This window comes from Littorina saxatilis, linkage group LG16, assembly GCF_037325665.1.
Source record: "Littorina saxatilis isolate snail1 linkage group LG16, US_GU_Lsax_2.0, whole genome shotgun sequence".
NCBI lineage: Eukaryota > Metazoa > Mollusca > Gastropoda > Littorinimorpha > Littorinidae > Littorina > Littorina saxatilis.
The window spans coordinates 36,760,635-36,780,675 of NC_090260.1; the positions used below are offsets into that span (position 1 = coordinate 36,760,635).

Here is a 20,041-nt window from a genome sequence, read left to right on the forward strand (position 1 = left end):
GCAAGGTAAACCAAACTGGTATCAATAGATGGGGCTTACTTTGCCTTATATATCATATATAGGTGAGGTATTCAATCTCAAAAACTTCAGAGAAAATGGGAAAACTGGGAAAAATAGCTGTTTTTTTAGACAACATTTATGGCCCCTGCGACCTTGACGCAAGGTCAAGATGCTATGTATGTTTTTTGGGGCCTTGTCATCATACACCATCTTGCCAAATTTGGTACTGATAGACTGAATAGTATCCAAGAAATATCCAACGTTAAAGTTTTCCGGACGGCCGGCCGGCCGGACGGACGGACGACTCGGGTGAGTACATAGACTCACTTTTGCTTCGCATGTGAGTCAAAAAAAAGCAGTGCAGAATACGCAATGAAAGCGAAAGCGCTCGAGTCACACACTTATTTCCCTGTCAAGTAGGTTTAATTTGTACACATTGGAAAAAAAAAGTTTAAAAAAAAAAGTGATTGCCTACCTTCCTAGTCCTACCCTATTTTTTTTTGGCTATGTTACCTTAACCACACCTATTTTTTTTTTTGGCTTAACCATCTTTTTTGCTGCTAAAATATCCAATTTGCTGCTAAAATATCCAATTTGCTGCTAAATATATTTTTTGCTGCCAAAAATATTTATCGCAGCTAATTTGCTGTTGAAACCCATCTTTTTTGCTGCTGGTCCATCTAATTTGCTGGTCCATTAAATCCCTGCTTCCAGTTCCATCCGCAATGAGCAACCAAACAACGAGCAATCTTGATTCTTATGAGGCCAAAAAAAACAAGAAGAGCAAACGCTCGATCGAGTCACTTTCGCAGTTCTGAATATTATATGAGGCATCAGATGGACAGGAAGAAATTGCTATTCACAACACAATGCATACCTGAAGCATACCTGTGACCTTGAAAAAGGTCAAAGGTCACCAAAGCAGACGTCAAAGTGTAGAGGTCACTGGGAGTCACGTTCACATAAAATTTGAGCCCGGTCACTTTTATAGTTTCCGAGAAAAGCCCAACGTTAAGTTGTGTGTTGCCGAACAGAAAAGGCTAGTTATCTCCCTTGTTTTTCTGATAACGTTCGTAAAAGGCTACAGATGTAAATACTTTGATGTAAAGAATAATCCTACAAAGTTTCAATCACATCCGATGAACTTTGTCAAAGATATAAAATGTCTAATTTTTCCTTTGACGCTGACCTGTGACCTTGAAAAAGGTCAAAGGTCAACGAAACCATCGTTAAAGTGTAGAGGTCATAGGAGGTCACGACTAAACAAAATATGAGCCCGATCGCTTTGATAGTTTCCGAGAAAAGTCCAACGTTAAGGTGGTGTCTACGGACGGCCGGCCGGCCGGCCGGACAGACTAACACTGACCGATTACATAGAGTCACTTTTCAAGTGACTCAAAAATAGGTGTGGTTAAGGTAACATAGCCAAAAAAAATAGGGTAGGAAGGTAGGCAATCACTTTTTTTTTTAAACTTTTTTTTCTAGTGTGTACAAATTAAACCTACTTGACAGGAAAATAAGTGTGCGACTCGGGCGCTTTCGCTTTCATTGCGTTTTCTGCACTCGTTTACTTGGTGTTTTTTTGGTGTTTTTTTACAAATGTAATAAAAAGTTATAGGGACGGCCCCAAAAAATAGGGTAGGTCGGGTTACCGTAACCACACCTATTTTTTTTTTAGGCCTGACCACCTGAAGTATTTTAGTGTTACTCGTTGTTTCAAGAAGTCTCATTCCACCTCGTGAGCATCTGAATATGCGGATGTTTTCCTTTCAAACCTCATGTAAATAAAAAGGCATCTGTAAACTTCATTCTGTCATTCAATTGGTAATTAAAATGACTTGTTAGTGTTATGCTAGCTTACAAGAACAATTTAAGTTCTGAACATTCACTGATTCAGAGTCTTGGTTTGCATGTGCAGCAGAAAACACCCAAAAGTTTACAATGCCAAAGTATAACTTAAAGGCAGAGTAAGCCTCTCGTAAACCATCACAGATACGGTCAGGCTTCTACACACAGTACAAACACCCTTTCATTTAAACACTCACCAATTGAGAACATCCTAGGTGCCCTCCGTAAAGAGCGAACAATTTTCAAAGAATTTATTTTTGCGTGGTTTATCTTACCCCTGAGCCATCGTGAACCCGTGTGATCCAGTTTTCCTTTTTCACAATGCAGTCGTTAGTTAGTCATGAATGCGACTCGATGTGCGCTTATCTACAATAGCACGTTTTTTTATGCACGAAACAACGGCTGTGGTTCACAAGAACTCTAGCGATGGCTTTTGACTGTTGAGAGGAACGGCGATTTGCACTGATAAACCGTCTGCTACAATCCTTGCGTGACCCTGCTTCCGGGCTTTTCTTTTTTTTAAACTTTCACAACTTCGAATTGTTCTGATCTTGTCTTGATGAAAAACGAATTCTTTTATGATTAAAGAATGTTTGTGTAACAAGCTGTCAATTTATTATTTAGATTTTAAAAGTTAGGTCTAGCGCAAAAACGAGGCGCCGTTGTTGTTAACGAACAAGTCTACGAAAATAAATTCTTTGAAAATGTCTCACGCTCGACAGAAAGCAGCCAGGATGTTCCCGTTCGGTGAGCGTTCAAATGGAAGTATGCTTGTACTGTATTTAGACGCTCGGGGAGCTCTGTGATGGTTTACGGGAGGCTTACTGTGCCTTTAAAGCCTGTCCTTAACTGGGCCAAGTCCACTACGAGAAGTATACTTCGCACAGCTGGCCGCACAGAGCTTCAGCCCTGGCGTCTGGCATTATGAGGTTAGTGCGAGGACTGGTTGGTCCGGTGTCAGAATAATGTGACTGGGTGAGACATGAAGCCTGTGCTGCGACTTCTGTCTTGTGTGTGGCGCACGTTATATATGTCAAAGCAGCACCGCCCTGATATAATGGCCCTTCGTGGTCGGCTGGGCGTTAAGCAAACAAACAAACGGAGCTTCAGCACTGAGTTTTCAGTAAAAAGACTTTGCGAAGTCGGCTTCGGGCTCAATTAAGGATCGCCTTACCCCCCGCGGGTTAGGGGGAAGAATTTACCCGATGCTCCCCAGCATGTCGTAAGAGGCGACTAACGGATTCTGTTTCTCCTTTTACCCTTGTGAAGTGTTTCTTGTATAGAATATAGTCAATGTTTGTAAAGATTTTAGTCAAGCAGTATGTAAGAAATGTTAAGTCCTTTGTACTGGAAACTTGCATTCTCCCAGAAAGGTAATAATTATATTGTACAAGGTTGCAAGCCCCTGGAGCAAATGTTTGATTAGTGCTTTTGTGAACAAGAAACAATTGACAAGTGGCTCTATCCCATCTCCCCCCTTCCCTCCGTCGCGAATGGTTGAAAACGATGTTAAACACCAAATAAAGAAAAGAAAGAAAGACCCATTGAAAACAACAACTTTTTGTTTTGGGGTGATACATCTTCATTTTCTCATTTTCATTTTCATTACTTTATTGTCCCATCGCTGGGAAATTCGGGTCGCTTCCTCCCAGTGGAAAGCTAGCAGCAACGGAGTCGCGATACCCAAGTGTCTGCGTGTTTAGGCCAACAAAAAAAAATAGGTGTGGTTACGGTAACATAGCCAAAAAAAATAGGGTAGGTAGGTAGGCAATCACTTTTTATTTTTTTAACTTTTTTTTCTAATGTGTACAAATTAAACCTACTTCAGTACTTGACAGGGAAATAAGTGTGCGACACGGGCGCTTTCGCTTTCATTGCGTTTTTTGCACTCGTTGTTTGTTTTGGTTTTTTTTGACAAATGTGACCCTCCACCACGGAATGAGTCGCATGTCACCTTTTCATGATTTTCATATTTTTACATTTTCTTAAAGAGTGTTTTATTCTCTATCCAGCGGTGAAACCCGTTTTAGAAAAGAGTGAACACTTGTCGAGTTATAAGCCTGTGACTATGGTGACCCTCACACTGTTACCAGACACTCCCCGGACTTATATCATGCCTAGCGCAGAACCGCGTGAGGTGACATGCGACTCATTTCGTGGTGGAGGGTCACAAATGTAATAAAAAGTTATAGGATCGGCCCCTAAAAATAGGGTAGGTCGGGTTACCGTAACCACACCTATTTTTTTTTTAGGCCTTAGGTGTATTCAGCCACCTGCACTTAAGACAGAATGACCAAGGTCTTTTACGTGCCATTGTGATGTCACGGGGGTGGGACATGGCTTCCGTCTCTGGGTCTGCACATAAAGTTGACCTGTGTCCGTCCCGGCCCGAATTCGAACCTGCGACCTTTCGATCACAAGTCCAGTGATCTACAAACTGAGCTACCGGCCCCCGGTCATGATCTTGTATACCGCTCTCACTGCATTACCCCCCCCCCCCCCCCCCCCCCCCCCTCCCTATCACACAACCCACCCGTCTGACTACAAGGGCAAGACAACAACTCACCTCCTCAACCCCCGGGATGACGTGGAGGGGTGTCCTGGCCCCATGTCTGAAGTAGACATGGACCTGTCTCAACTTCAGTCCTGCCAGCCTGTCTTGATCTTCCGTTCCCCCCTGACTTTGAGAATCAGATTCTGCTGCTTCAGCCGAAACGGTTCCCACAATGTTGTATGACTTTGCACAAGTTTTGGCCAGACATACACCACATACTGTAGATCCGATGAATCCCGTGTATCTAAACGCTCTGTTCCAGTTCATGATTGTTCAGAGTGATGTCATTTGTAGTTGTACTAGTTTGAGAATCTGTTACCATCTACGGGAAGCAACTGCTACAGATGTGTTTAAGTAACTAACGAGAGTTAGTTCCCTTGTTACACACACGGATCATCTTCATGGCTGACAATAAACACAGCTTATCATCGTTTGTCGGCTTTATCGTGTACATGCATGGTGAATGTGTATCCACCTTCATCACAGACATCATATCATTGACTGCCGGCCCTTCGATGATCCGAGTTCACCGTCACTGACCACTGACGTCAAGAACTTCGCCCATGTGCCTCATGCGCGATAACTCTCGGCGATCAAGAACCGCAACTCTTAACATTCCAAGATGGTGAGAAAAACTTTCTGCTCGAACTTTTTGTTTTAAACTTCGGATTGCTGGCTTTGTTTTGGGCCACACTGTATTGTGTTAGGTAATTTTGATTGGTCTAAAATGTTTTCTTTGATTTTTTTCAGGCACGATACTTCACTGGGGAAAAAATCGAACGTAAGTCAAGAAAGAACAAAATGATTCCAGTCAAAAAAGACCACGCCCAACAAAATCTTGAAAATGATTCCCAACTAGCACGGTTTAGTATTATTCTATAGTGCAAAGATGGTAGAACTAGAATAAGCACATTTATGACTAGCTATCCACAGATTTGATAGTGTTAAACACACTTTTTAACCTGAAGCGGGAACGAGTGTATGAATGGAAAGCTAGCTGATGCTTTTGCTGCTGACAGTCCATGACTCATGAGTGCATTGTGCTGAAATAAAATGAAATATTATGTTCTCAATGGGTTAATGTGACGTACGTAGTATTGAGGGTTACAAAGAGGGGGAAGAGGAAAAGCACATATCTGAAAGGGTTAATCAAAATTAAATTAAAAGTATTGAAGAACACATTCTCACTACCAATATGGGTGGGTTTTACTGTGTGTGTTTTTTTAAGAATTGAATTTACCTCACTACCTGTGACTCTTTTTATGCATATTTTGTTTTTTCAAAGTTTGTTGCCTGTAATAATGAGTAGAAACATTGATCAGAGCATGTCTTAATTGTGTAGCCAGCAAATCTATTAATATGTTGTTGGTGACATATATTGCATGTATGCAAGTCGGAATGCATGTTAACATAATGTTAATTGGGTTGTATGATATTCATGCTTAGGCCAACAACAAAAAACATGTTTATTTATGTTTACAACCCTTGGGAAGGCCAAATAAATTAGGACAGATAGGTCATTTATTTTTTTTGTAATTAAGAATTTAGAGAAGCTTACTTTTAGTTTTAGGAGGTTCGTTGTGGAAATGGAAATTCTTAACTAAAAAACAATTATTTACACCTCATTAGTTTTCATGCCACACAGGAAAAGGTTGTCTGTCCGATTTTTGAGCGAGAAATAGCTGCCACTTCTAAGTATTGGCTTTTTTGTGAACAGAGTTCAAGGAGTGTTTTGACTTCCACGCGCGGCGGGGCCACATCTCACACGAGGGCGACCTGTCCATCATCATGCGCTCACTCAGCTTCAGCCCCACGCGGGAGGAGATCAGCAAGTACTTCAAGAAACACGTCTCCCGTCAGTATTATACACACATCACTCTTGTCTGGGTGTCTGTCCGTCTAAATTGTGCTAAGGGCATGATATATAATACTTCCCGTGAAAACGTGTCTGCTCACTATTTCAGACCCAGGTTTTTCAGTTGCGGGATATGACAAAATGCTAACAAATTATAAGCCCTATACCATTTGTTTAAAGCATGTTATACTTATAGCTGTGCTTCTTGTAGTTGTGTGTTCTGTCTTTTCAATGAATTAGGTTATGGGACAGAGATGTTGTTTCTTGGACAAGTTACGTAGCTTGGAGAGAAGTTTATCCATTCTCATGGTTTTGATTCCTGAGTCCAGAAAGTTATTTATACTTCAAGTTTACAGTCAGGGTTTTGTAGAGACTGTTTGCATATATATTTTGTAGAGACTGTGTACACTACATTGGGGTGTGCACGTTAAAGATCCCACGATTGACAAAAGGGTCTTTCCTGGCAAAATTGTATAGGCATAGATAAAAATGTCCACCAAATACCCGTTTGACTTGGAATAAAGGCCGTGAAAGGTGAATGCTCGCCTAATAGGCTACTGAGCTTTACTGGTCGATGTGAATGCGTTATATATTGTGTGTAAAAAATGTCTGTTTGTCTGTCTGTCTGTAAAAAAATTCCATTTCAAACGGCAGAAATTAATATGTAAGCGCCTAGGGCTATATCTAGATTAGGCGCATAAAAATGATCACAATAATAATAATAATAGTAATAATATGTCTGGACACCCTATGTTTTTTATAAATTATATATATACATTTTTTTGGATAGAATTTTAAGTGGTCTACAAAAGAGGAATGCCCAACAATTTTTTTTCAGTGACAGCATTTTATCTTCATCTTCGCAGCTCTCAAAACATGTGAACTTGTTTGTTTGTTCGTTCATGGGCTGAAACTCCCACGGCTTTTACGTGTATGACCGTTTTTCCCCCCCATTTAGGCAGCCATACGCTGTTTTCGGAGGAAGCATGCTGGGTATTTTCGTGTTTCTATAACCCACCAAACTCTGACATGGATTACAGGATCTTTTTCGTGCGCGCTTGGTCTTGTGCTTGCGTGTACACACGGGGGTGTTCGGACACCGAGGAGAGTCTGCACACAAAGTTGACTCTGAGAAATAAATCTCTCGCCGAACGTGGGGACGAACTCACGCTGACAGCGGCCAACTGGATACAAATCCAGCGCGCTACCGACTGAGCTACATCCCCGCCCTAAAACATGTGAACTAACATTGATAGACTGATAGTCAGGGGAACTCTCCTTTTCACACCCTGTTTTCTCACATTGCTGTTAATAAGCTCAGTTAATATACCCCTACCCTATTTTGTGGACTGGGTGGCAGAGTGGTAACGCACTTGCGCTCGGAAGCGAGAGGTTGCTAGTTCGACCCTGAGTCAGGGCGTTAGCAATTTTCTCCCCCCTTTCCTATCCTAGGTGGTGGGTTCAAGTGCTAGTCTTTCGGATGAGACGAAAAACCGAGGTCCCTTCGTTGTACACTACATTGGGGTGTGCACGTTAAAGATCCCACGATTGACAAAAGGGTCTTTCCTGGCAAAATTGTATAGGCATAGATAAAAATGTCCACCAAAATACCCGTGTGACTTGGAATAATAGGCCGTGAAAAGTAGGATATGCGCCGAAATGGCTGCGATCTGCTGGCTAATGTGAATGCGTGATGTATTGTGTAAAAAAAATTTCCATCTCACACGGCATCAATAAATCCCTGCGCCTTGAATATGTGCGCGATATAAATTGCATTAAAAAAAAAATTTAAATTTAAAACAAGAGGCGAAGCCTTCAAGGCTCACGTAAGAAATCGACAAACAGTAACACAAACTCAATCACTCCATCACACATACACACACACACACACACACACACACACACACAGTAAGCATAGGTGACACTGTGCAAGAAAGCGAGACACTAGATCTAGATCTAGCCTACTTAAGCCTGTCCTTAATTGAGCCCGTAGTCGACTACACGAAGCTTCGCAAAGTCTTAATACCAAAAACCCGCAGCTGCGGCATGGTACTTTGACCCCAACATCGCTTCTCAAGTTTTGACATGCGAAGCTTCGCCGTAGCTCGCAACGAAGTTTGGTTTTTTTTTGTAAGAAGAGTGCTTTTTGATTCAAGATGGACGACGAAATCAGACTCAATACCATAGTGAAGAATGCACTTATCGACTTTGGTCGATATTGACTAACCGCCTACCTGTATTATTTCATACTGCGATGCATTGACATGTCGAATGAAACTCGAAATCCCAGCGCTCACGCCAACTGGTCCCGGCCGTGCTCAGTCAACGAAATAGAACACATACAATTAACTTACATCATCATCAAGTACGTAAAGTACAATTTGTGACGTAAAGTACTCAGAAAGAAGCACACCACGCGCTGGTCGAGACTACGTGCATGCGCTTTCTGACTAATAAGATTTGAGACGCCAAGACATGAAAAGATAACTCTCTTTTCCGCCATAGTGCCTTCCAACTAGTCTGGGCCCGCTCAAAATAATGAGCCAAAATGACCGAGACTTTCAGTAATTCCTTCGCGTGACGTCTAACCCTCTTACGCCATAATGTGACGTCTTCAAATGACGAAATGTTAAAGTTTCTACCACAGACATACACACGCACACACACACACACACACACACACACACACGCACAGACAGACAAAGTTACGATCGCATAGGCTACACTTACGTGAGCCAAACATTCCTGCTCTTAGAACTGTACCCACGGAATACGCGCGATATAAGCCTCATATTGATTGATTGATTGATTTAAGACTCCCTCTTTTGTAAGACCTCATTTTGTTAGGTTTTGGTGGTCTTAAAAGGAGTTCCACTGTAGCACAGTCCCTCCCGCTCAGTTCACAAGTCCTCTCCCTGTCTTCATTCGTAGGGCTAACACCTTTCCAGTTCTCGCCAAAAATCCGGGTTTTGAAAACTTTTAAAACCGGAAAATCCGGTTTCTTAAAGTAAAAGTAAAAAATAAAAAAAAATGGCTTGGATGGTTGATGGAGGCAAAATATTTATCATCATACATTTTGGAACCAGGAAAGGCTGTTCTTTTGCCCCTGCCGCCGTGGACCCTGGCCTTTCAGGTTTTTCACTTTTTTTGTGTTAGCCCTGCATTCAGTTCTGGTTGAAAAATATTTTTTCATTCAAAAATGTCAACTAAATATCTGTGTTTCTGCTTGTTGTAACAGACGAAGGACAGCTGGACTTTGCGTCCTTCCTGGACGTGATGCATGAGCACTCAAGCGTGGAGAACTGCAAGAAGGAGCTGCAGGCCGCGCTGGTCGCACAAGACCGATCGCACTTAGGCTACGTCAATTGTACCGACGTACGACAGATCCTCACCAGCATGGGGGAGAAACTCAGCAGGAATGAAGGTGAGGATGGGAAAAAACAATTGTTAACATTTGAAGATGAAGTGTGTTTGGAAAACTGAGGAACAAAGGGACGTAAAAGCTCGGAATGTATATATATTACAGTAAATTCTCAAAACCAGGACATTTACAAAATCCCTGAAATTTTCCAGTAAATTTGTTCATTTCCTGTTTTACTCAGTTTTTTTGTTAATTTTATTTTCCTACAAAAAATCTCGGAAATGTGTAAATATATGCAACATGTCCAACAAGAGGAATGAGAATTATGCGGAACCAATCTCCTGGCATCTGAGAGAATAACAAACATTGAAATGAATAAGCAACTTGCATCCTCTGTGTGTTTACAAATCTTTCTTGCTAAGATATATGTATAATTTTACCAGCAAACCGAATCCAAACAGGTGTTGTTGTTGTCTCCCTTGTGTGTTATAATTCACATCATGTGGAGCATTGAATCCTGAGATAACCTTGAAGCCATCTTTTCTCTTTTATGTGCATCCTTCATCCTTTTTTCTATGATTTGAGTAAGGGGTACAGGTGTGCGTTTGTGCATGCTTGTGCGGCACTCGCGCGTACATGTTTGTGTCTTTCTCTGTGTGTGTGTGTGTGTGTGTGTGTGTGTGGTGGGATGGCGGAAGGGTGGAATTCTTCTTCTTCTGCGTTCGATGTTAGGGAGGGTGGAATAAGAGCGGACTGATGAGTTCTGGTATCAGGAGAAGGTGGAGGAAAATGGCAAAGCGGTAACTCCATACACTTTTCTTTTCATGGAATGTATTGATTCTTCAAGTGTCATAGCGGCAGGTCGTGCCTATCTGGTGTAGGTTTCATCAGCCACCAGCCTGCTTGCATCAGATGAGAAACTCATTCTGAAAATTTTTTTCCCGTAGTCAAGCCAAGAAGAATGTAGAGACGGAGAGCGTGTGTTTGTGCGTTGGTGTATGATGTGTATACATGTGAGTGTGTGGGGAGGGGGTATACATGTGAGTGTGTGGGGAGGGGGTATACATGTGAGTGTGTGGGGAGGGGGTATACATGTGAGTGTGTGGGGAGGGGGTATACATGTGAGTGTGTGAGGAGGGGGTATACATGTGAGTGTGTGGGGAGGGGGTATACATGTGAGTGTGTGGGGAGGGGGTATACATGTGAGTGTGTGGGGAGGGGGTATACATGTGAGTGTGTGGGGAGGGGGTATACATGTGAGTGTGTGGGGAGGGGGTATACATGTGAGTGTGGGGAGGGGGTATACATGTGAGTGTGTGGGGAGGGGGTATACATGTGAGTGTGTGAGGAGGGGGTATACATGTGAGTGTGTGAGGAGGGGGTATACATGTGAGTGTGTGGGGAGGGGGTATACATGTGAGTGTGTGGGGAGGGAGTATACATGTGAGTGTGTGGGGAGGGGGTATACATGTGAGTGTGTGGGGAGGGGGTATACATGTGAGTGTGTGAGGAGGGGGTATACATGTGAGTGTGTGGGGAGGGGGTATACATGTGAGTGTGTGGGGAGGGGGTATACATGTGAGTGTGTGGGGAGGGGGTATACATGTGAGTGTGTGGGGAGGGGGTATACATGTGAATGTGTGAGGAGGGGGTATACATGTGAGTGTGTGGGGAGGGGGTATACATGTGAGTGTGTGAGGAGGGGGTATACATGTGAGTGTGTGGGGAGGGGGTATACATGTGAGTGTGTGGGGAGGGGGTATACATGTGAGTGTGTGGGGAGGGGGTATACATGTGAGTGTGTGAGGAGGGGGTATACATGTGAGTGTGTGGGGAGGGGGTATACATGTGAGTGTGTGGGGAGGGGGTATACATGTGAGTGTGTGGGGATGGGGTATACATGTGAGTGTGTGGGGAGGGGGTATACATGTGAGTGTGTGGGGAGGGGGTATACATGTGAGTGTGTGGGGAGGGGGTATACATGTGAGTGTGAGGGGATGGGGTATACATGTGAGTGTGTGAGGAGGGGGTATACATGTGAGTGTGTGGGGAGGGGGTATACATGTGAGTGTGTGGGGAGGGGGTATACATGTGAGTGTGAGGGGATGGGGTATACATGTGAGTGTGTGGGGAGGGGGTATACATGTGAGTGTGAGGGGAGGGGGTATACATGTGAGTGTGTGGGGAGGGGGTATACATGTGAGTGTGTGGGGAGGGGGTATACATGTGAGTGTGTGGGGAGGGGGTATACATGTGAGTGTGTGGGGAGGGGGTATACATGTGAGTGTGTGAGGAGGGGGTATACATGTGAGTGTGTGAGGAGGGGGTATACATGTGAGTGTGTGGGGAGGGGGTATACATGTGAGTGTGTGGGGAGGGGGTATACATGTGAGTGTGTGGGGAGGGGGTATACATGTGAGTGTGTGGGGAGGGGGTATACATGTGAGTGTGTGAGGAGGGGGTATACATGTGAGTGTGTGGGGAGGGGGTATACATGTGAGTGTGTGGGGAGGGGGTATACATGTGAGTGTGTGGGGAGGGGGTATACATGTGAGTGTGTGGGGAGGGGGTATACATGTGAGTGTGTGAGGAGGGGGTATACATGTGAGTGTGTGGGGAGGGGGTATACATGTGAGTGTGTGAGGAGGGGGTATACATGTGAGTGTGTGGGGAGGGGGTATACATGTGAGTGTGTGGGGAGGGGGTATACATGTGAGTGTGTGGGGAGGGGGTATACATGTGAGTGTGTGAGGAGGGGGTATACATGTGAGTGTGTGGGGAGGGGGTATACATGTGAGTGTGTGGGGAGGGGGTATACATGTGAGTGTGTGGGGATGGGGTATACATGTGAGTGTGTGGGGAGGGGGTATACATGTGAGTGTGTGGGGAGGGGGTATACATGTGAGTGTGTGGGGAGGGGGTATACATGTGAGTGTGAGGGGATGGGGTATACATGTGAGTGTGTGAGGAGGGGGTATACATGTGAGTGTGTGGGGAGGGGGTATACATGTGAGTGTGTGGGGAGGGGGTATACATGTGAGTGTGAGGGGATGGGGTATACATGTGAGTGTGTGGGGAGGGGGTATACATGTGAGTGTGAGGGGAGGGGGTATACATGTGAGTGTGTGGGGAGGGGGTATACATGTGAGTGTGTGGGGAGGGGGTATACATGTGAGTGTGTGGGGAGGGGGTATACATGTGAGTGTGTGGGGAGGGGGTATACATGTGAGTGTGTGAGGAGGGGGTATACATGTGAGTGTGTGGGGAGGGGGTATACATGTGAGTGTGTGAGGAGGGGGTATACATGTGAGTGTGTGGGGAGGGGGTATACATGTGAGTGTGTGGGGAGGGGGTATACATGTGAGTGTGAGGGGAGGGGGTATACATGTGAGTGTGTGGGGAGGGGGTATACATGTGAGTGTGTGGGGAGGGGGTATACATGTGAGTGTGTGGGGAGGGGGTATACATGTGAGTGTGTGGGGAGGGGGTATACATGTGAGTGTGTGGGGAGGGGGTATACATGTGACTGTGAGGGGAGGGGGTATACATGTGAGTGTGTGGGGAGGGGGTATACATGTGACTGTGAGGGGAGGGGGTATACATGTGAGTGTGTGGGGAGGGGGTATACATGTGAGTGTGTGGGGAGGGGTATACATGTGAGTGTGTGGGGAGGGGGTATACATGTGACTGTGAGGGGAGGGGGTATACATGTGAGTGTGTGGGGAGGGGGTATACATGTGACTGTGAGGGGAGGGGGTATACATGTGAGTGTGTGGGGAGGGGGTATACATGTGAGTGTGTGGGGAGGGGGTATACATGTGAGTGTGTGGGGAGGGGGTATACATGTGACTGTGAGGGGAGGGGGTATACATGTGAGTGTGTGGGGAGGGGGTATACATGTGACTGTGAGGGGAGGGGGTATACATGTGAGTGTGTGGGGAGGGGGTATACATGTGAGTGTGTGGGGAGGGGGTATACATGTGAGTGTGTGGGGAGGGGGTATACATGTGAGTGTGTGGGGAGGGGGTATACATGTGAGTGTGAGGGGAGGGGGTATACATGTGAGTGTGTGGGGAGGGGTATACATGTGAGTGTGAGGGGAGGGGGTATACATGTGAGTGTGAGGGGAGGGGGTATACATGTGAGTGTGAGGGGAGGGGGTATACATGTGAGTGTGAGGGGAGGGGGTATACATGTGAGGGGAGGGGGTATACATGTGAGTGTGTGGGGAGGGGGTATACATGTGAGTGTGTGGGGATGGGGTATACATGTGAGTGTGTGGGGAGGGGGTATACATGTGAGTGTGTGGGGAGGGGGTATACATGTGAGTGTGTGGGGAGGGGGTATACATGTGAGTGTGTGGGGAGGGGGTATACATGTGAGTGTGAGGGGATGGGGTATACATGTGAGTGTGTGGGGAGGGGGTATACATGTGAGTGTGTGGGGAGGGGGTATACATGTGAGTGTGAGGGGAGGGGGTATACATGTGAGTGTGAGGGGAGGGGGTATACATGTGAGTGTGAGGGGATGGGGTATACATGTGAGTGTGTGGGGAGGGGGTATACATGTGAGTGTGTGAGGAGGGGGTATACATGTGAGTGTGTGGGGAGGGGGTATACATGTGAGTGTGTGGGGAGGGGGTATACATGTGAGTGTGTGGGGAGGGGGTATACATGTGAGTGTGTGGGGAGGGGGTATACATGTGAGTGTGTGGGGAGGGGGTATACATGTGAGTGTGTGGGGAGGGGGTATACATGTGAGTGTGTGGGGAGGGGTATACATGTGAGTGTGTGGGGAGGGGGTATACATGTGAGTGTGTGGGGAGGGGGTATACATGTGAGTGTGTGGGGAGGGGGTATACATGTGAGTGTGTGGGGAGGGGGTATACATGTGAGTGTGTGGGGATGGGGTATACATGTGAGTGTGTGGGGAGGGGGTATACATGTGAGTGTGTGGGGAGGGGGTATACATGTGAGTGTGTGGGGAGGGGTATACATGTGAGTGTGTGGGGAGGGGGTATACATGTGAGTGTGTGGGGAGGGGTATACATGTGAGTGTGTGGGGAGGGGGTATACATGTGAGTGTGTGGGGAGGGGGTATACATGTGAGTGTGTGGGGAGGGGGTATACATGTGAGTGTGTGAGGAGGGGGTATACATGTGAGTGTGTGGGGAGGGGGTATACATGTGAGTGTGTGGGGAGGGGGTATACATGTGAGTGTGTGGGGAGGGGGTATACATGTGAGTGTGTGAGGAGGGGGTATACATGTGAGTGTGTGGGGAGGGGGTATACATGTGAGTGTGTGGGGAGGGGGTATACATGTGAGTGTGTGGGGAGGGGGTATACATGTGAGTGTGAGGGGATGGGGTATACATGTGAGTGTGTGGGGAGGGGGTATACATGTGAGTGTGTGGGGAGGGGGTATACATGTGAGTGTGTGGGGAGGGGGTATACATGTGAGTGTGTGGGGAGGGGGTATACATGTGAGTGTGTGGGGAGGGGGTATACATGTGAGTGTGTGGGGAGGGGGTATACATGTGAGTGTGTGGGGAGGGGGTATACATGTGAGTGTGTGGGGAGGGGGTATACATGTGAGTGTGTGGGGAGGGGGTATACATGTGAGTGTGTGGGGAGGGGTATACATGTGAGTGTGTGGGGAGGGGGTATACATGTGAGTGTGTGGGGAGGGGGTATACATGTGAGTGTGTGGGGAGGGGGTATACATGTGAGTGTGTGGGGAGGGGGTATACATGTGAGTGTGAGGGGAGGGGGTATACATGTGAGTGTGAGGGGAGGGGGTAGACATGTGAGTGTGTGAGGAGGGGGTATACATGTGAGTGTGTGGGGAGGGGGTATACATGTGAGTGTGAGGGGAGGGGGTATACATGTGAGTGTGTGGGGAGGGGGTATACATGTGAGTGTGTGGGGAGGGGGTATACATGTGAGTGTGTGGGGAGGGGGTATACATGTGAGTGTGTGAGGAGGGGGTATACATGTGAGTGTGTGGGGAGGGGTATACATGTGAGTGTGTGGGGAGGGGGTATACATGTGAGTGTGTGGGGAGGGGGTATACATGTGAGTGTGAGGGGATGGGGTATACATGTGAGTGTGTGGGGAGGGGGTATACATGTGAGTGTGTGGGGAGGGGGTATACATGTGAGTGTGTGGGGAGGGGGTATACATGTGAGTGTGTGGGGAGGGGGTATACATGTGAGTGTGTGGGGAGGGGTATACATGTGAGTGTGTGGGGAGGGGGTATACATGTGAGTGTGTGGGGAGGGGGTATACATGTGAGTGTGTGGGGAGGGGGTATACATGTGAGTGTGTGGGGAGGGGGTATACATGTGAGTGTGTGGGGAGGGGTATACATGTGAGTGTGTGGGGAGGGGTATACATGTGAGTGTGTGGGGAGGGGGTATACATGTGAGTGTGTGGGGAGGGGGTATACATGTGAGTGTGTGGGGAGGGGGTATACATGTGAGTGTGAGGGGAGGGGGTATACATGTGAGTGTGAGGGGAGGGGGTAGACATGTGAGTGTGTGAGGAGGGGGTATACATGTGAGTGTGTGGGGAGGGGGTATACATGTGAGTGTGAGGGGAGGGGGTATACATGTGAGTGTGTGGGGAGGGGGTATACATGTGAGTGTGTGGGGAGGGGGTATACATGTGAGTGTGTGGGGAGGGGTATACATGTGAGTGTGTGAGGAGGGGGGGAGAGGGAGGAGGGTATGTTTAGGTGTGAGTGTGCTTTGTGTTGCTAAAACTTGAAATATAAAAGATACATTAGAAAGGCAACGGAAAATGCTGATGTTTGCTAAAGAGTGAATAATGAACGAATAAACCTTTTCTTTATCCTCTGCAAAGGACAGCTTACTTTCTTTCTGTTAAATTTGACTGTTGAGGATTTCGCTAACACTGTGCTGTCGTTTGCTTCCAGTGGACACCCTGTTCAGAGAGGCTGGGATCCCCCCCAACGGACAGGTGAAAATCTCTGAGTTTGTTCAGACGGTCATGACGCCCTCACCAGACTACTGACGCTTTATTTGTTCATGGTTTCCTGTCTCAAGCATGTGTCCCGTTCGTGAAATGTTCACAGTGAAACTTGTTCTGCTGGCTCGCTTGCAGAGCGCTTTGTTACGCAACTCTTGTTGGATTTATCTGTGTTGCAATGTATGAATTCACATATCACCTGTTCGAGAGAAAAAAAAAATGTCCTTCCAACGTACACGATCATGCCACAGATCTGTCCAGGGTTTTACATGTGATGAGAGCATCCTTTCACTTGGTCTTATACTCAAAATCAATCGCGTGGCTGCATTCTGTTCAGAGAGAGATTTTTGGGACTGACTTATTTCAGTAGATTGACATAGGTGTCATTTAAGAAATGGAATCAACAAAAAAGGTCGCTCTCTGCACAGGTAAGCAGCCAGGCTGCTGAGCTTTGGTATGTGTTCCAAGTTGAAGAATGCTCTTAATCTTATCTTCATTTTGTAAATGCCGGGACAGATCCGTGATGGTCAACTCCATTGCCCACACCAAGTATATTGAGTGTACTATTAAGAAAAGATTTAAGTTGTTGTACATGTATTGATATTTTGCCGTTGACCACATAATGACACTTTTCACATAAAATCTTAGAGGCCAACATCGGCTCCCAGTAAATTTAGCTCTAGTTTCTCATGCTGGCAGCGCTAAATTTAGCTCTGTTGCCTTCTACTATAACAAGGCTTGGTCTCCCGGAGACGAATGTTAGCCTTTAATGAGAGTAGAAGTTGTGATTTATCCACATTTGATCCTCAAACATATCACTTGGGTGTGACCTTTGGGCTTTTACACTGTTGTTTGACTGGCAACAAATCTGTGCACTTGAATACAGTCTATTTACACATATCACTGTTGTTGGCCTTGTTGGTGCAATCATTCCTTCCGCAAAGAATTGATATACTTTATGTGTTGTGTATGTAAAACTGGGACAATGATTACCACATGACCCCCCGCGGGTTAGGGGGAAGGATTTACCCCTCCCTGGTCCCCCCGCGGGTTAGGGGGAAGAATTTACCCCTCCCTGGTCCCCCCGCGGGTTAGGGGGAAGAATTTACCCGATGCTCCCCAGCATGTCGTAAGAGGCGACTAACGGATTCTGTTTCTCCTTTTACCCTTGTTACCGTACTTTTCGGACTATAAGGCGATACTTTTTTTTTTTTTTTTTTTACTTAAAATCGTGGGGTCGCCTTATACACGACGTCGCCTTATTCTCGGATAAAATAGGTTTCACGAGCACTGTGAACTTGAAATCAATGAGCAACTAACAACCATTTAAGTGAACACAATTCAAGCAATGTTGATCGCCGAAAAAATTACCTGAACACTAGTTGCGTTGAAACACGACAGTCGACAGTCGGTCTCTTGACACTTCAACTGGGTACCGCTTCAACTTGCACTTCGACTTTGTCACTGTCAAAATGCCGAAAACGAAGAGAGCTTCATACGATGCTGCCTTCAAGATTAAAGCCATCGATCTTGCGATACGACTGGACTTTCTGTTTGAAACAGTGTTTCCTGCCGATTTTGAGCGGTCGCCATGTTTGATCATTGATGTTGTTGTTGTTTTTTTCTATGTACGATGTTTTTCTTCATTTTTTTCTTTCATGCCATCGCCTTATGCACGACACCATCGCCTTATCCATGGCATCGCCTTATTCTAGGCTTTTTTCATTTTTTTTTTAAAAAGTAGGGGGTGCGCCCTATACACGGCAGCGCCTTATAGTCCGAAAAGTACGGTAAGTGTTTCTTGTATAGAATATAGTCAATTTTTGTAAAGATTTTAGTCAAGCAGTATGTAAGAAATGTTAAGTCCTTTGTACTGGAAACTTGCATTCTCCCAGTAAGGTAATACATTGTACTACGTTGCAAGCCCCTAGAGCAAATTTTTGATTAGTGCTTTTGTGAACAAGAAACAATTGACAAGTGGCTCTATCCCATCTCCCCCCTTTCCCCGTCGCGATATAACCTTCGTGGTTGAAAACGACGTTAAACACCAAATAAAGAAAAAAAGAAAGAATTACCACATGACTTTTGAAAGAAAAACATGAAGGAAAAAAGTTCCTTATTTTGTAGGTTGATTGTGATGACGGGGGAGAAGGGGGCATGAAGTGTGATTTTACAGTTATAAGTTTGGATGCTTGGCCTTTATTGTGTGTGGATGCTTGGCCTTTATTGTGTGTGTGATCATTAAAAGAAAGGTTGTGTCTTTGATAGAAGCCTCTTTTTGTGTACAGACAACACCAGAGTTTTCTTTAAAGGCATAGAAAGCTGATGACTATTCACGCTAATTGCTTTACCCACAGCTGGAGACATGCTAAATTAAGTTCCCTGCAAGATATTGTGGTCTAGGACCCCTTAAATGTTGAGATATTTGAATTTTTATTTTGATCTAGATCGTCCTATTTATAGTTTTGCCAACAGAGGTAACGTTGACGCAAGGGAAATAACTCCGCGTCTTTGTTGACATCCTCACTTTTTCAGAGGCTAGAACAAGCTGTAATGCATGTATATGGTCCGCGCATTGCGACATATCGTCATTATATGGCCTTATGATGCATTTGACATCGATTGTGGGCAAACTACACATCGTAAACACGGGAGCGAGTTAGTAAGCCTTTAAGTATGGTTGTGACTAGAATTGAGTGAATCATTGACCTTAAACATAGCACATTAATTCCCCCATCAACGTTCATGTTAGCCATCACAGTTACGAAAGTAATTCAACAACAAATTCCCATTCTACACAGAAAGTAGAAAGTAGACAGGCTGCTCAAGCTTGGAATGGGAAGCTCACTTACACAAGAACATTCCAGTCAGAGTGTCAAGCCAATGATAGTTGCATCTTTTTGAAGACATTATTAGAATTGGTGTTGTTGGGTAGACTTGGAAAAAGGACATGCCTTCCACTCGGATTGTGATATTTGCCTTAGAGATGTGAATTGTATCCAGTGGTTGGCATTTGATATCTTGGTCAAATTAAGATGTTGTGAAAAATTGATATGATGGTTGTCTTTTGATAACATTTCATTACCTGCAGAATTTCCGCAAAATTAAAAAAAATACACATAGTTCACTGTCTTCAGAATATTTCCTTTGCTCTTTTATTTTGCGATAGATGAATTCCGAAAATAACTCCAACAGGTTTGTATGGGTTGTGGGAGAGTGATCTTTTCTTGCAAAACCTCATACAAACATTGGAGGGGCCAATCGCTAGCAAGGGGTCTGTCGGAAACATACACATGTTTTTTTCACACCCCTTGCTAATGTTTGGCCCCTTCAATGTTTGAACAAGGTTTTGCAAGAAAAGGTCACTCTAGTTCCCACAATAAACCTGACAGAGTTATTTAGACAAATTATCTATTGCCCGAGTCGGTGAAGTG

The 20,041-nt window shown here is 45.3% G+C and overlaps 2 protein-coding genes across 3 annotated transcripts in view; one reads left to right on the forward strand and one right to left on the reverse strand.

Moving 5' to 3' along the window:
• The window catches only part of LOC138951014 (lysophosphatidic acid phosphatase type 6-like), a 30,873-nt gene extending 26,064 nt beyond the window's left edge, over positions 1-4,809 (reverse strand). The window contains exon 1 of the mRNA XM_070322708.1: positions 4,415-4,809. Within this exon, the coding sequence (XP_070178809.1) occupies positions 4,415-4,669 (255 nt within the window). The 5' untranslated portion in view covers positions 4,670-4,809. The remainder of the gene's footprint in view (positions 1-4,414) is intronic.
• A 129-nt stretch (positions 4,810-4,938) lies between these two features.
• On the forward strand, positions 4,939-18,899 carry LOC138951018 (calmodulin-like protein 4). 2 transcript variants are annotated; one of them, XR_011450930.1, is made up of 6 exons: positions 4,939-5,027; positions 5,153-5,183; positions 6,120-6,257; positions 9,496-9,681; positions 16,555-17,783; positions 18,403-18,899. XR_011450930.1 is itself a non-coding variant. In XM_070322711.1 (5 exons), the coding sequence occupies exons 1-5, from the start codon at positions 5,025-5,027 to the stop codon at positions 16,650-16,652; spliced, it is 456 nt and encodes a 151-aa protein (XP_070178812.1). In that variant the 5' UTR covers positions 4,939-5,024; the 3' UTR covers positions 16,653-18,899. The 2 variants fall into 2 exon arrangements, 1 of the variants encoding a protein (XP_070178812.1); XM_070322711.1 differs by having other exon boundaries at positions 16,555-18,899.
• Positions 18,900-20,041: the final 1,142 nt, after the last annotated feature.

Excerpts from the sequence above, each read along its gene's own strand:
- LOC138951018 (XM_070322711.1), top strand. Across the intron at positions 5,184-6,119 it reads CACTGGGGAAAAAATCGAAC|AGTTCAAGGAGTGTTTTGAC; the intron begins GTAAGTCAAGAA and ends TTTTGTGAACAG. Across the intron at positions 6,258-9,495 it reads CTTCAAGAAACACGTCTCCC|ACGAAGGACAGCTGGACTTT; the intron begins GTCAGTATTATA and ends TTGTTGTAACAG.